Source organism: Sminthopsis crassicaudata, chromosome 4, assembly GCF_048593235.1.
Source record: "Sminthopsis crassicaudata isolate SCR6 chromosome 4, ASM4859323v1, whole genome shotgun sequence".
Classification (NCBI taxonomy): Eukaryota; Metazoa; Chordata; class Mammalia; order Dasyuromorphia; family Dasyuridae; genus Sminthopsis; species Sminthopsis crassicaudata.
In genome coordinates this window covers 346,300,166-346,317,744 of record NC_133620.1, presented here as the reverse complement: position 1 = coordinate 346,317,744, position 17,579 = coordinate 346,300,166, and the positions used below count along the sequence as shown (strand labels likewise).

Here is a 17,579-nt window from a genome sequence, read left to right as displayed (position 1 = left end):
AGATATTTAAATTTAAAGATCAAAGATCACAGCATTTCAGAGTTGGAATAAACCTTAAAGACTATCCAGTTCAACTACTTTGTATTAAGATGAGAAAAATGAAGCCCACACAGATATGCAGGACTTGTATAAGATGATAAAGTAAATGGCACAAATTCAACTATTTACCCTTTCCCAAGGCAGTGTATACTTGTTGATCTCTGGGCCTTTCTTCATGCTGTTTGCTGGCATACTGCATTGCTACCTACTTGCTCTTCCAAGGTTCAGCTCACATAACAAGGCTTTTCTGCTCACTCTGCTTTGCTTCCCACCAAAAGACACAGGATCTTTTTTTCCTGTGAATTCTTGAGGTACTGTATTTACTCATCTCCTCTGTCTTGTTTTCTATCTCTATCACCTCACACCCTCCCATCCTTTATCAGTACTAAGGTTTTTAAAAGAGAATCTATAATTTACTTATCTCTAAATTATCTCAGGGCTTAGCACAGGTTCCTTACACATAACAGATATTAAATGGTTCTTGAAGTGAATTCCAAAAGTTGAAAGATTACCTGGCCACTCTCAAGATCTTACCTTGTAACTAAAACTCACCCCTGGAATCAATACCAACCTGCTAAGATAGCTTTGTGAGCTTGGAACTCTTGGCCAGCAACACACAAGCAGCAATCTGTGAAGCGGGAATTTTCCCAGAGTCCTCCCAACTCATCTGCCAACCGGCACTCAGGGACTTTCACCATATTCATGGTATTCTGGCCAGAAATGTTGACTGAATCTTGCACCACACTCACCTGTGAAAGGCAGGAAATGTATATCAAAGCTTTTTCCTATCAGACATTTTTCTTTTTAGAGAAAGGGGTGATATAAAGGTCTTGCCAATTACTTCCCCAAGCTTTTTTACTGCAATTAAATGATAATATGGACTAGCTGTAGGCTTCTGAAATTAACTCTACCCCCTTTCCTTTTTTGAATCAAATAATTTCAAAAACATATTTAACTTCTTTTTCCTCTCTTAGAACCATGCCTTCTCCCTCTGTTTCCTAACCTAAATTGTTCATACTGCCCAGAAACTTACTCTTAGCCAAGACTCATTGGCTTCCTAAGTACTACCTTCTAAGTACTGCCAAGAATCTGGGGGGAGGGAGGAAGGAAGAGGGGAAGGGAGGGGAAGGGGAGAGGTAAATATGATAGAAAAAAAATAAAAATAAAAACAATACCCACCTTATTCCGACTTAAACAAAACATCAGGTATCAAGAGCTCCTGAAAAGACTACTTTTTTGAATCGGACGCCTTGCCAGAATTGAGCCTGATTTCTTAAGCCAAAGGAATAATACCCAAAAGATAATCTATTTAACTCAGAATTTAGAATGAGGAAAATAAAATGTGCCATCTTTCATATATGAAGCTGACATTACAGACTCATCATCTGTTGAACAAGTGCTTTGAAGTTTTTTTTCATTAAAGGTACAGAAATATATTATGCTAAGGTTATTATCACTCACTTGTCTAGTACTCCATGGTACCAAATGGTACACCAATGCAAGATAGCTGATGAAAGCAACCAGCTCATAGTAAAATCAAAATTAGGACTATGGTCTCAGTAGTATGTCTCAAATAATTAAGCTACCTGGACTCAGACAATAAAACAAAGATATTTTCTCCAAAGTGAGTCAAAGAAATTTTGGCAAATCCCTTAAGCATAAAGGAAATAGGACCACCTGTCACTACTTGCTTAAATACAAGTTAGTTCCATCTTCTGCAAGAAACCTTTCCCTCTCCTTAACACTAAGGTTTTTATGTTGATTATTCCCATTTCTCCATTCCATATTTTGTGTGTACACAATGGACTGAATGCTCTCTGTCTCAAAACACTGAAAACCCCTTGAGGGCAGGAACTATCTTTTCTCTTTCTTTGTCTCCCCAGCACTTAGCCCAGTGCCTGGTACATAGTAGGTACTTAATAAATGGCAGTTAACTGACACTAAGGCTTTGCAGTTATATTCTCTGTTGACAGTCAGCCTCCAACTTTACCTCCTATACCATCAGATAATTAAGTGCAATCATCACCATTTAGAAAGATGAGAAAAATAGACACTATAAGGTGAAGGCACTTGCTAAAAGTGGTCTCTGATTAGGTGAAAACAGAATTTGAGGTCTAATTTCTAGTTCCCCATTTTTTCTTTTTGATAGAGCAGTTCAGGAAAGACAGTTCAGGGATACCCCAATACCCAACTTGCTTTTTAAAATCAAGATTTAAGTCATCCACTGAATGCTGATATAAACCCAGAGGCAAAATTAATGCTTCATACAATTCACCCTGAGTCTCTTCTGTGCAGGAAAGTGATATTTACTGTCATGTCTGGAAATTTATTCATTTGTTTTAAACTAGCCATTATGGTCTAGGGCAATGAGGCAGCCAAGGTGATAAATTATGGATGTGCTTAGCAGCACATTAATCAGAAAAGATTACAGCATTATTTTGATAGCCACGGGCAGAGTTAAATCCACCCCAAGGAGACTTCCCTCTTGACCCGTGCATAATAATAACAGTTCTTGTCCTTTGACATTAAATGACACTTACATTGTCTGTTTCCAGTTACAGCACAGTAACACGGATGACCTCAGAATAGAGTTGAAAAAAGCAATTACACCAAATTTCCACACAAAGGTAGAGGCCTTATGGGACAAAGAGACTGAAGATCTGGTACAGGATTAGCAGCTTACATTAAACCAGATTGACAGCAATTTATAGTCTTTAACACTTGATAGCATTTAAAGATTGGGTGAAATGAACTGGGAAGTCAACACTGAATTCCACATAACCATAGTCAAAATTGATATGTAGTTTTGCCACCTAGACTGGATTTATTCTGTAAATATTTATTTAGAAGGCTACAACCCTTGGGGCTCTCAGATTTGGAGCATTTTACCACCATTAAATATACTTATATAACAAATTTTAAATGATATTGTGAGTCTTCAGAGTCTAAACTTGTAATTTTAAAAAGCAATTTTTTTTTTGCAAATGATACTGTTGAGGGGTGAGAATACCCTAACAGCAATGGGGGTTCCTTAGTGCTGCAAGTTTTGAGAAAGAATTCTCAGTCCCAGTCTGCAAGTGAGGTTTTTGGAAAAAAGGATTTATTTTCACTAAGAAACTCTTTCTCTCTTTCGGTGGGCCTCTTCCTAATAAGATTGGGGTACAGAGTTTTTAATTTTATTTAGCCTTCTATGGCGTGGGGGCTAGGGAGCAATTAGGGGCTAATTTCCAAATCATTAAGGGTGGTGATTGTTTCCCAGGCCAAAATGATTCCCAGATCAATTGGAGGTGGGAATTTCCCATGGGAACCAGGTAATTTTCCCAGATTCAGGGTTTTTCAAATCCAAATGCACTCCCCTCCACCCCAAAGATCAGGGGGATACAGTTCTATTACATCATTACTTTTTTTCAAAAGGCAAAGATTTTTTCCAATGCCTATAAACTGACTATAGAGACTCGTTTAGAATTACAAGTGTAAACCTGACACAAATGTGACATTCCTTTCTTATAAATGGCTACATGAAAACGTCTCATCACTCACCTAAATTTAAAGTTGTAAGAGTTTCTTTTTAAAAATACATTCCTCTTTCTAAACAAAATCAGTTTTCATTAAAGAGCACGGAGTCTGCCACATTGAAAAATCTTTTTCTTGAGTTACAGAAACTTGCAAAGTTAAACAGCAAAGTTAAATTTTGTTTGACATTTGTGTGTTTAAATGCAATCTAGAATAATGAAAATGGGCAAAACCCCCTTCTTTCAAATTTGACCTGAAAATCTTGGGCTAAGAAGGGCTATGTTATATTTGAAGCCAGAAGGAACGTTTTTTAAAAGTTTAAAAGCCCCTGGAAATAGAATGATGGTCATATCTCAACCTTAATCACAATACTGCAAAGTGGGTACTAAAACACCATATTTCCCAGAAGGTGGAAAATATGTATCTTCATAGCTAATAGCCACTTGTTTTCAACACTAAAAAGCTCAATATTAGAAGAGACACTGGTCAACATGATGTGGGTTATGATTCCTTTCTAATTCCCAACCCCCATGAATTCCAATGGAAGATATCGGGGCTCCCAGCCCCCATCGGATCTGAGCCAACTTGGGCTGTCCCAGCCCCCATTCTAATGATCTGCTCAGGTTTCCCAACCCCCACTCCAAGCACAAACAGTTCCTTATCTAAAAACCTATTGAATTCTATTCAAATTCTAACCCTGGCAGAACCCCAAGCCAAAGGCTAACCTGGGACTCCACCCAGGAACCCCTTCAGATTAAAAGGGGGAAACTGGAGTCCACTCTTTGCAGAAGTCCCCAAACATGGCATACTTAGGCAGGCTATGTCAAGGGTTTCTGCCCACCGGTGTCAGCCCTGGCCCTGGTGTCTTTCTACCTTTCAGCCTTACTTCCAAACCCCACAATAAACCTCTTTTATCAAGCTAGGTTTTTGGGTCTGTAAATTCCTTTACAGAGGACTCTTGGGCTGCTACTAGACCTCATTTAACTCTGTATCCTTGAGCTGAATCCAAAGGGGTTGCAGGGGAGCTCTATTTGACTCCCTGTACCCCGAATCTGCCACTAGACCTCAATTAAACCTAATTTCATTTAGATACTCCTTATCTAATTCTCATCAAACACAAGCAAAAATTTTTATTCAGGAACCAAATCATGTTCTTATTTTGGTTTCCTAAGGTTCAAAATGTATGAAAACTGAGAGGATACCTATAAAAATATAATTGAAATAAACTGAGATCTTTTGGGAATCCTGGATCCCCTTCTGGGGAGCTCTCGCTCCTAGGAAAAGCACACCTTTCCCAGACAACAGCCAGTTAAGTGATCTCATTCAGTTGGAGATTACTCTGGGATCACTCCTAGTAGCTCAAACTCCTAAAATAAGTGCTCTCTTTTCAATTAGAAATCTAAGCCCTAGGCATTGATAACATTGAAGGAATCTCATTCAATTTTGAATTGAAGCCCTAAGCCTCAGAAAGCTAATAAAAGACAACTATGAATCCCCAATCTTTGCAGAAGTCCGAAATAGGATTTTGCTTTGCCAAGGAATCTCTCTTCTTGGCAAGGTTGCCTGCCAGGACTTTTACCCACTATGAAGATATTCTCTTCTCAGTATTAACATTTGTTATTTCCCTAACAGGACCTTTTTACCCACTAAGAAGTCTGTCTTCCTAGCAAAGCTGCCTTCTCAGTGTCAAATTCCTATTAAGGAGTTTTGCCTGCTAAGAAAGCTTCCTTCACGGTGAAAAATAAATCTCTCTTGCCATACAGATTTTCAGGTTTTCTAATTCTTTCACATGGAACCCAGTGCAGACCAAAAGGGATTCCCCACTCCAATCTCACACCTCTTTACTACCACTAACCACATCTTTTGCACCTCATCATAAGGAATGGAATGATTATCACCTGCTATGTAAGAAACAATGAATACAATTAATTAAAAAAAAAAAAAAAAAAGCTTTGGAGCTGGGAGGGAACCTACTACAACTGATTAAAAAAATTAAATAGAACCAGGAAGCCAATACTCAAGACTACCACAATGGAAATGAAAGAACAAAAGCAACAAAATAATCAAAATCTATGAAATTATAATGACCAAGTTTCCCTCTAAACAAAAGTTATGAGAAGAAACTGTCCCTGGCTTCTTTGCAGCAGTGATAGAACTATGGGCCTGAAACACTAGTTGTAAAGTTATATTTTGTTGGTTTTGCTCAACTTTTTTTTTCTTTTTCCCCTTTTTTTTAGTCTTCACTATGGGAAATGTAGATGTTATAAAAACAAACAAAAAAAATTTTAATTAAAAAAATTAAAATTCAAATCAAAGATATATTGTGTCCTTATTTCCCTCCCTTATTTTTCTAAAGTCAATTGCTATTAACTTTGTCTCTCCTCTCAAATGTAGTATCACCTGCATTGCCTTCCATGGAATAAAACTTTGTTTTAAGTGACATTCTAAAAACGTGAAAAAACTGAGACTACGAGTTCTAATCAGAGCTCTACTACAGATTTCTGGTATGATGCTAAGCAAATTAACTTCTCCAGTCACTATTTTTCTCAATCATAAAACAAGATGAACTAAACTCTCAAGATTCTTGCAGAGTGACTCTTAAAATGTTGTGTGCTATAATTAAACAGACTCAAGTTAAACCAGGGAAAAGCATACTCCTCAGAGCCACTGCACATCACCAAAAGTGGATTCTGTGCTATATATATATACATGTAAATACAATACAATGTGCCTTAAGATTTTATGATTTATCTAAACATTCATTAAAATAAAGCCACTACAAACATCCCAAAATGTACAAATAAAAGTGATCAATTTTCTCAAATCTTTCACTTTGAGATTTCTCTTGTGGATTCTAGAGATGTGACAAAGTCACCATAAAAGCAATTGCATTATATCATAATAAACCAGTAGTCTATAAACCAGAGACAAGAACAAAGCTGTAAATTAGGAATAAATATTCAGTGTGAATTTATATGAGTATATCTATCAAGAGCCACTAAACATAAATTAAATATGAATATGAATAAATATTACATATGTAAATAAAAATTCCATGTAAGATAGGAAGCAGCAATGATCAAGGAGTTGGAATTTAAATGCAAGGATGAACAGGCCATAAAAAAGTATTACAAACTTGGATAAAAGGATTCATTTAGAAGGGATCTTAAAGGTCATCTAGTCCACATCTTCTCATTGAACAGATGAAAGGAGCTACAGATTTTTTTTAAACACACACACATTCACTCCCTTTCTCTTTCTCTCTGTAACAGTCTTGCAATGATGAATGTTATAAAGTCCATAGAGAGCTTTGGAACAGGAAACAAGCCTCACTGGGCACAAGTCCAAAAAGCAAGAAACAGAGCTCTGCACCTGTGGCCAAGTAAGAAGTGTGAGAGGAACATATGGCACACCTGGTTTGATGGGAAGAAACTGATGGCGTCAGCAGAATCCAGCAGACGCTTCCCAGTTCAACATCTTCCAACTCCCAAAGTGTAATCTCGCCTCCCTCCCAAGTTAGCAAGGGAAAGCTAAACTTAACCACAAGACTTCTCCTCCTGAGGGAATCTCATATGAAAAAGTGAGGGCAAAGAGGATTGGAGAACAGCCATGGACTCAACAGCAGAAAAATAGGCAGCCACGTGAGGACTTAAGTAAACTGCTTCCAAATCAAGACTGTCAACACAAGGCAGACTGAAACAGCTGGAATGGGTTGAGGAAAAAAAAAAAAAAATGGGAAGAATCTGAACCTACGAATGGGGAGAGAAACTGTTGCTATTCCACTGTGAAATTCTGGAATGTTGCAATAAAGGCTGTGGCATTGTCTAAAAATGCCAATAAAAAAATTTGGAGTTGACACTTAAAGAGAATTGCTTCTCTTCCTTCAGAAAACAAAGACTTCCATGACTTGTTTTCATTTCTCTAACAGGAATTAAGATTTTCACCATTTCTAGTTGCTTTTGAAATAAAAAGCTCCAAGATAGGTAAAGACTTCTTAGCATAGTTTTTCTGGATTAGATTGTACAATCATACAAAATTGAGCATGGCTTGTTTTTTAAAATAGTGTCTAACCTCACATTAAACATTAAAGTGGTTCCTCCAATTCCTCCTTCTGGCCCATTGAGTGTAATTTGTGCACAAGTGGACCTACTTGGAATTCAACTTTCAAAAATCTTCAGACATAGAACTTCCACATCCACAGTTAGGCATCCCCTTTTCTTATTGGACTGTTTCTACTTTGCCCCAACAATAAAAGAAAGAGAAAATAGCCATCACACAAAACTCCATTTTATATAAGCAGTATGGTGTTAAAAACATTTCTTCCCCAAAAAAATTTTACACCAGATATCAAATTTTCCATGGAGGTATAGGAAAAGCTGTGACATGGAAAACAAAACAGGTATTGACACACTGATCTCTGATGCTCACATAGATTCCTAGGGGCGAGAATTCTTCCTTGTTGACTAAATAATTAACTCAATAATAATAATAAAAATAACAACTGACATTTATACAATATTTATTCTTAAGACATGTGTTATTATTCCCCAGTTTACAGATGACAAAGGTTAAAGTGACCTGCTCAGGGTCATACAACTGGTTTGAATGCTGGATTTGAACTCACGCTTTCTGACTCCTGAGTAGCTCTCTATTCATTGTGCCACCACAGCTGCCTCTAACTGGAGACTGGATCTTGCCATTATATAGTTCTCAAATAGTTGGGAAACTGTATCTAGGCTGTCATCATCAAGGTGTTGGCACAATATTGGCACTGCTCAGAAAGTGATTCTCAGACTATGTGATGGACAACAGCAAAATACTGAGTCCTTTCCTAACACTCTGCTAGTGGATGACAGCTGGCATCCTTTAGGACAGGTTAAGCAGTAGCCTAAAGCATCCCTTCTATCAATACTGTTTTTCACCTTCCCACCTTAAGATGTTCCTAAATAGAATAAACTATAAATACTCAGATCCTGATTAGAGTCCTGGGGTAGAAAAAAAGAGATTAATTATTGCAACTGAGCTGATGTATGTGTATATGTTGTACTGTGTTATGTATGTTCACATACATGCATGTGAACACACCTACCCCGGAAATATTGCTTTCACATTTCTAGAAGCAAATGAGGGTGTATTGTCAGCTCTACAAAGGAATGCCTAAAAAGGCCTTCAATGGAAAAGTCCCAGGATCCAGAGATAAAGAATATAGTCCTTACCAAGAAAATCCCTGCTTTTAAATCTTGTAAGAACAGGCATTTCAATCCAGAACTTTGAAAATCAGGAAAGGCAGTCTTCAGTTGATCCCATAAATCAGAATTTATAAGATCATAAGGCTAGAGTATAATTTAGAGATCATCTAATCCAATGTCCTCATTTTATAGATGGGCAAACAAAGGCCCAGAGAGGTGAAGTGACTTGCCAAGGTCACACAGGTTGTAAGTAGCAGAAGGTGAAATCTGAACCCAGATCCTCTCATTCCAAATGTAATTTGTGCATGGCATTACCCTTTAAGGTTTCCCCCATTTTTTTTTCCTCCCAAATACAATACAACTGGATTCCCCACCATTCTAGCCAACCCCACAGCACTCTTGGTGGACTTACCTCACAAAAGAGAGTGAGTTTATCATCAGGAAGGAGACCATTGGCCTCATCCAATAGAAAATCTCTACGGATGAATTTCTTGAATCCCCAGTCCTTGCCCTGTACAAATCGATAGGCTCTCTGGCTCTCTACAAAAAGATATCAATAAGGCAATTGAAGAAAACAGTCTGAAGTCACATCTGCATAGCAGAGGGAGTCACCGTGGGCCAAAGCAGTGAGACAAGGCAAGAGGACGACACTTACCCATTGCCTTCGTTTCTTCCCCTTTGGCATTCAGGATGGAGAATTTGAACTTTGCCCTGACTTCACTCTTTGGACAGCTGACCAATAACAGATATAGTGACAAATAATCTTTGCTTTCTTCATCAAGTCCTTTTGGATTCACCCGCAAACACCTACCCAGGACAAGATATGAATGAAGTTAAAAGTGGCTGTGTTCTCAGATTCTTATCTCAAGCAGTAACATGGAACATTCTCTTGAGAATAGCTCAGCTATTCATTTATTAATAAGATATAAAGGAGGTACTTTAGATTGATCTAATTATCACTTAGAATTTGAATTTTCCCTTTTCCTTTTTCTATAATCTTCTAAATCACCTTTTTTCTCCTCGTTTTTCTAACTATCCTAGTTTTGTTTTAGTTTAGTTAACCTTAATCCTTGGAAGAGCTACTGGTTAATTGTTGGTACATAACTTCAGCTAGTAAAGAAAGTCCTGGCTTTGGAGTCTTAAACAAAAAAATGACCAAACCAAACCAAAAAGCATTCAGTTGAGCTTTTAATGCAAAAATCACTAATTCTTCTATTTTACAATCTTCTCCCCAATGAGTATTTCAACCTTTTCTCTCTTCTCTTAAAAAGCTTTATGTTCATTTCACCAGCAGCAGCACCCACCACCACATTCTTAGAAGATGACAGCCTATTTTACTGAGAAGACTGAAACCAACTGACTGTTGGCTCCCTCAAGTTCCTTTCTCTATATCTCAAACATTGTCAGCATCATCACTCTCTCTGGCCACAAATGGGATATATTCCTAATTCTTACCTAGGCTCCAAGCCTAACCCTGTGCCCCAATTCTAACCCTTTTCCACTTTGTTCCTATAGTCATCTCCTTTCTCATGTGTCTCCAATTTTTCCCAAAGGCAGTTTTTCTCATTTGTCTAAATATATTCAGATCTCTTTAATCTTTAAAAATACTACCATAAAACATCTTCCCTTGACTCTTCCAAATCCCATTTCATTGGTAAACTTCTTTAAAAAGTTATCTATATTTGATACTTCTACTTCACAATCATTTTTCTTAATTCCCTATAATTAGGCTTCTGAACACATCAATTCTAACAAAATTGTTATAAGGTCATCAATGATATCCTAATCAGTAAATCCTTTCCCTAGTCATCCTTAGCACTCTCTTCAGCTTCTAACACTAACAACCATCTCTCTTCTACTGGATACTTTCTTCTCCTATAACTTCAAAGAAGTGGCAATTCTTCTATTTTGCAGGACTATCTGTAAACTATTTCTTCCTCACAATATTAAGCTTTCCTTCTCTTTTCTTACAACCAACTGTATCCCCAGTGACTTTTGTGCTGTCACCTGCTTCTCCTCCCTAATTTCTCCTTTGCTGACATCTCTTACCTTTCATTACTGCCAAATATAGGTGTTTCTCAAGTGGGTCTTGTCTTTGGACTTCTCTACTACCTCAATCTTACATATTTCTCATGGCTTAACTATCACCTCTAAACAAATGATTCTGAATGCCCTTTCTCTCTCGTCTTAATTTCTTTTTTGAACTATAGAACTTCTGTTGCATATTCAACTGCTCCATCTTACCTTGAATTCTGGTCCTCCTGAGCTAACCTCTTTATTGTAGTACCTGTTTATAACCTGGAGGTCATCTTAGACTCTTCCCTTACTCCATTCCTTCTCAGATAAAATTTGGTATAAGGTGCCATTTCACTCCTCTACAATTCACATCTGTCTTGGCCATGTCAATCCTCACCTCAAAGCTCTTCAGTTACTTTTCTGGTTCAAGGCCACAATCTGGTACCATGCTCCCTTTTCAGCCTTATCTCTCATAATTGTCTTCCACAGGCTCAAGCCAAAATGAACAATTTTCCCCACTCTAAGTATTCACTCTGCCTTCCTGCCTTTGCTAAAGCTGTTCCTTGTGCCTGAAATCCCATCCTTTCTCATTTTTTTCCTGTGGAAATACCAATATTTTAAAGCCTATCTTTAATATCTCTTCCAGGAAGTCTTCCTTGATTCTCTAGAGCAAATCTGATCATTTTGGGATCACTTCATCTTTTATCCAATACATTTATGTAATATCATATGTTACAGATATTTTTGTTTATTGGTTTCTTGCTCTGTTCTGAGCCTTTCTCCCAACTTTGCACTGTGAAGACTTATGTTTTACCTAAACATTTGTCCCAGTCTGGCACAGTGCTCTGCACACAGCAAGAGCTTAATAAAATCTTTAGGGTTTGGGTTTTTTGTAGGACTGGGCAAATAATAGCAAAAATCCCATTTTTAAGGACTTTATCAAGTGTATAATGATTTGACAGAAATTTACCAAATCTGGTCATGAAGAATTTTTATTTTTTTTTTAAAGTATGGGTTATTTAAGGTTTTGCTTTTTTTTTTTTTTTTTTAAAGAGTTTTTTGAAGAAGTAGGAATGGGGAACAAAGACAAATTTATGACATTTTTTTCTGGAAATGATTTTATCGATTAGTTTCTAACTGTACTTACACACACAGCCAATGATACAAATCCGTAGATGAATTAAAATGAAAGCTTATATAGAGAGTTATATACTTAAGGGGTTCTATCTAAAGTATAAATGTCACAAGTTGAATACACAGCATGTAGATTCAGATGCTGCTCCTGCCACATTCAATCTACAAACCATATGTATCCTCTTCTAGGCCATACCAGAGTTATGGCACCTCTTCTTGGCCAGGAGCCTAACCCTATGCCTCTCTTCACAAAGAGTATATGCTACCAAAATCATTTGCACATACTTTGCCAAAACATGCATTTGAACAAAATGCCAGGATCAAACATTTCACTAAGCACTTGATATAGTCCCATGCACACAGTGGGTACCCAATAAAGATTTTTAAAGATTGCATTCTCCTATATTTGTATACTGAACAAGATGGAAACACTTCTTCTAAGTTTCATTGTGCTGAATGTGTTCCTTACCATTTTAGTTTATCATTGGCTCCTGATGAAAAGGTTGAACTTTTAATGACCTCACCCATTTCTTCTCGACAGAAGCTAAAGTTATTGATGGTCCACATGTAGGAGAATTTCACTACCTTGATCTACAGACAGAAAGTCAGAAAGCAACTCAATGAAGAACAGTCAAGTACAAGAAGCAGAAAGAAACTCAGTTCTTTCCTCCCCCCATCCCCTCTTGCTTAATGCCAATTTCAACTGGTGAACTAGGGAAGGTAAGTAGGGACAAGGCCAGATTCAACATGGAAAGAACAAACGGTCACTTTCACAAATTCTTTTAATAATACTTGAAAAACACTTATTTGAAAGTGGGAAGAAAAAAAAAAAAACATTGAGGCAAAAGAATGAAGTAAATGAAGTATTCATTAATCAAAAAGTCTTTGCCTTTTCTCCAAACAATTTGTGCTACTTATGATTTTCGGAACCATGTTTAGAACATTCAGACAGGTTCTGATGTATGACAGAATATTCTAGAAGACTGTAAAGACCAGGGCTGCAGGGATATTTTTCCTGTTCTAGATTGCTATCTCCTGGCATCCCTCTCTTTAAGGACTTAAAAGTGTTAATTTTTGATACTCAAGATAAGGAAATAATTTCATATTTTTGACTTCCAAAAATCCTGTAAGATCAACATATTAAAAAATAATAACTTAATAACTTACCTGTGTGTAGCACCAGCTCTCAGCTACAGGGCCACTCGACATTTCTGCCGGAGGAGGAGGACTCGGGACCCTTGACATCGCCAGTTTGAAGGTTAAATGCAATTTCCCAAGTTTGGAAGAAAAAAAACACCTTTCTATTTAGTCTTCACCCTGTCAATCCCAAGGAACAATAGAACTTCAGTTAAAACTCCAGGGACACTAATTATTGTCTGTCTTATTTGCCTGAGAGCTATAAAATTATTTTTGAAATAAGCTTTTAGAACCTCTCCCACTAACCCTTAACATACAATACTATATATGCTAGAGGTACAAAAGGAACATTAAACAGACTCATCCATCTAATTAATTTGCACCAATCTTAAAAAAAAAAAAAAAAAAAAGGTATCTTTTAAAAAGGTGATAACAAATGTTTTTACACTAACAAGTTAATGAGATAATAAATACTGATCCTCAAAAATGCTAACTATTGTAGCAATTATATGTATACTATATACCCATTTCCATCTGAGGTTAAATATCTAATGAGGCCAAATATCCCTTCAGGGTTTCATTTTCTGTTTGATTTTTCTAAGCACTATAATAAACTGTTGGGAGAGTTTTGCTGGCCAAATGCCACTGAAGTAAAAAGATGAGTTTGTTAATATAGGCTTTGGAGGGGTGGCTGCTAGTAATGAGAACTGGTGGCAGAGAAATAGAAAGCCAAGGAAAAGCAAAAAAAAGAGAGAAGAATGGAAGAATGATCATCCTGAAGAAAATTTGTGTTTAGCTGAAATTCTCTTACCATAGCATTATAGCTTTAAGGTCAATGAATCCAGTACTCTTAATTTTACAGAAAAAAACCTGGACCTTGCTACCTACTATCTCTCTTTTCCCAAATTGCCTAGGAAGCACCATGGTTTTCACTACAAACATTCTAGATACACTGGAGGTCCAGAGAAAACTTGGTAGTTGGTGATGGGCTAAATCTCAACATATTTTCTAGTCTCCTCATCAGAGACTATTCCTATAAAGGAACGACAGCAAATGTTAAGGAGGTCAACTTGGAAATAAATTTACAGAGAAAGGATTAAAATGCTTGGTTTGACTATCTGTGCTCTTTAGAAGACAGCATCTTTATTAGTCACTATGGCAAGGACAGAGATTTCACACTGAAATGAATGAGCCTCAGAGACAAGAATTTTTTAGCTGAAAAATGTCTTTGAGGCTATTTTCATTGAGGATAAGACCTTTCTCAAGTGAATGAATGAAGAGCATTCAGTTGGTGATAGAAAAAAAGTTACATAAAATATCACATTATCACTAATATATGAAACTAAATGTTGTTCTTATAAGGTTCTAACTACTATATAAAATACAACTGAAGTCGGAGGTTTTGTTTTGCCCCTTAAGCATTTACAAGCAGAACATTCCAAGAAATAGTGAGATATAATTGTAACACATGGCTATCTATCCCAGTTATACTAGCCAAATACTGCCCCTGCTAGTTTTCATCAATCAACATAGTGATTTAGGAAAAGAGCTCAACTGCCCCTCTATGATTACTATCTCATCTCTGATAATTTCTAGTTATATAAATTTGGTTAGTCAAGTCACTTCCTCTCTGGGCTTTAGTTCCCTAATCCATAAAATGGAAATGATATATCAAACAAATGATTTCTTAAAGTCCCTTCCAATTCTAAATTCTATGTCCTGATAACCTCATGACCAAGAAGAGGAAGATAGACTGTAAGGTTCTAAGTTAGTTTTCTGGAGGTCTTTGGGACCAGATTTTGTTTCAGCAGAGTAATTACCACAAGAATTGTCAAGTGTTAAAATCCAAAAAGTTAGTTTTCTCCTTCACTGGGACTAGCTTTCTGGGGAGCCTTCAGATGGGATTTGGTCTCAGTGAAGGACAGGCCAGCCCCCACGGAGTTGGGAAATGGAGTAAATGTCTCTAGTCCAGTCCTAGTTGGCTTTTATAGACTCTATTATAATTACATTATCGTAGGTGTGAATCTTTGTATAACAGGTGTCAATCTTGTAGAACTATATTAAGTACTAAGTACGTGTATAGAACTAGAGAACTATTAATCACCATGCTAAATTAGATAACCATTGTCTTGTCAGTTCCACTGAGTTAACACCTTATTGTAAGAATCCTTGCTTAAATTTATTTCTCCAGCGTTCTTGCCTATTACAACAGACTGGGTTTCTTATGAAATGCATCACCATAGTACAATTTATCTGCTAATTGAATTTAAATTCAACAGCTACCTACTATGTTCCAGGCATTGTGCCAGGCCCTAAAAATAAAAAATAAAAAATAAAAAAAGTCTCTCTCCTCAAGACCCTTAAATTTTGGTAGTTTTTTATTGCTGTTTTTTTTGGGGGGGGAGGGGGCTGTTGAGAAATGAAAAATATATATGTTATTATCAAAGAAGGAAAAAAAGCACTAACCAGGAAAGGCCTGCTCTAGATAGTGGTATTTAATCTGGGCTTTGAAAGAAACTATGAGAGCAGTAATAGCACAGTAAAAAAAAGGAGTCTACACTGGGGGACCACAGAGAAATGGTGCATAATCAGAAGATATGGGCTCAAATTTCACCTACGACAAAAACTTACAATTATCTTGCATAAGTCACTTAATTTTTTTGGACCTCAGTTTCCTCATCTATAAAATGAAGAGATGGCCACTAAAAGTTCTCTCCAACTCTAGGCTGATTGATTATTCTCAAGTTTCTAAGAGTTGAAGCTGAGAAAAGAGTACATTCCCGGCATGGAGACAGGAGATAGAATTCCAAATTTAGAAAATAGGATATAAGCCTTGCTGGAAAGGAGGGGACATAGAAGGAGAGTAATGTGAAATAAGCCTGGACAAGCTATAACCAAAATGAGAAATGCTTTAAATGCCAAGTTGAAAAGTTTGATTTTATCCTAGAAACAAAAGGGAAACATGGTTTTTAAGATTTTTAAGTAACATGGTTAGACCTATGCATGAAAATTATTTTAGCAGCTGTCCCATTATCTTGAGCTGTTGCTGGTCCAGCATGGGTCATCTTTATCAGTAGGGAATTTCAAAATTTCACTTAAAAATAGCACTCATTTGGACAAAAAAAAAAAAAAAAAAAAATCCATTAGATGTGAACAGAAAAGAGGATGCTAGATAAAGTGAATATAGCACCAACCTTGGAGTAAAAAGGACCCAAATTCAAATCTGATCATTGCTGATCACAGTGATCAAATCTGGTCACAATCTAGCTATGATTGATTTTCTGGTAAGCCTTACTAAGCCTGAATTGCCTTCCCATCTTTCCCCCAACAAACAAGAACAACAACAAAAAAAGAACTTAAAAGAAATTACTTAGACATGGAAAATTAATATCTTAAAACTAATTTCTTGTTACAGTTATCACATATGACAATATCAGTTTCAACTGTATATTTTAAAATCACCCATTGAGGGGCAGCTAGGTGGCGCAGTGGATGGCCCTGAATTCAGGAGGACCCGAGTTCAAATTTGATCTCAGACACTTAACACTTCCTAGCTGTGTGACCCTGGGCAAGTCACTTAACCCCAGCCTCAAAAAAAAAAAAAAAAAAATTAGAAAATCACCCATTTTATAGAATAGTGATTTAAGTCAAAAGAATTTGGTTTCACGTCTACATGAAAAAGCTAATATAGGAACAAATATTTAAAAGAGAAACAAATCCATTTAAATACTCAATAAAGGCATTCCAAGAATTATTTCATTTCTCTTCAAGAATATACCCAAATCTTTCAAGCAAAAGAACTTTTAGGTAAAATCTGGAAATAGTACTTCACAGAGGTAGTAGCCTGTGTTGCTGTCAATTTGTCCATGTATTAGATTAAACTGAACAATCCAAGTCAAAATTGTATCTATCTACTTTTTTGGCCAGGATTTTTGTATATGAGTCCAAAACTAATAACTAAATAAATCTTGAAACTAATGAAATAGTATATTCCTCAAATTCTTCTACTTAGCTTAAATAATATTCCTTAAAATTAAAGTGATAGTATACATATATTATACTTAATTTATACTTTAACATATTTAACATGTATTGATCAACCTGCCATCTGGGGGGAGAAGGGGGGGAAGGAGGGGAAAAATTGGAAAGGTTTGGCAATTGTCAATGCTATAAAATTACCCATGCATATATCTGGTAAATAAAAAGCTATAATTAAAATTTTAAAAATAAATAAAATTAAAGTGATAGAAGAAGTTCTACTGTGGTCATAGAAGTTTCTTTGGATTTTTTTGATTCTTGTTGCCTGGTCCTCCTTTACTAACTCCACTTTTCTTTCTTTTTAAGTCCAATTCAGCAGCTGGTTGAACTAGACTCCCACATTGATGAGCTTTATCCACACTGCCTGCTGAGAGAGAAATTGACTAGGATAGCACAGATCTAATTAATTTCACTCATAGCAGGCACCATTGGTAAAGTGCTTCATCAGTGCAGAAGCCTGGTGCTACATGAACTCTCTAGCACACCACGACAGTTGCCACAGATGCCCAGTGG

The 17,579-nt window shown here is 36.6% G+C and overlaps 1 protein-coding gene across 2 annotated transcripts in view; it reads right to left on the bottom strand.

The window, feature by feature from the left end:
* SPOP (speckle type BTB/POZ protein) overlaps positions 1-17,579 on the bottom strand; it is a 79,134-nt gene that overhangs the window by 11,066 nt on the left and 50,489 nt on the right. For both annotated transcript variants that reach the window (XM_074261196.1, XM_074261197.1), the window contains 5 exons: positions 13,059-13,208; positions 12,361-12,482; positions 9,397-9,548; positions 9,154-9,281; positions 611-788 (listed from right to left, as the gene is read on the bottom strand). In XM_074261196.1, the coding sequence (XP_074117297.1) occupies positions 611-788; positions 9,154-9,281; positions 9,397-9,548; positions 12,361-12,482; positions 13,059-13,136 (658 nt within the window). In that variant the 5' untranslated portion in view covers positions 13,137-13,208. The remainder of the gene's footprint in view (positions 1-610; positions 789-9,153; positions 9,282-9,396; positions 9,549-12,360; positions 12,483-13,058; positions 13,209-17,579) is intronic.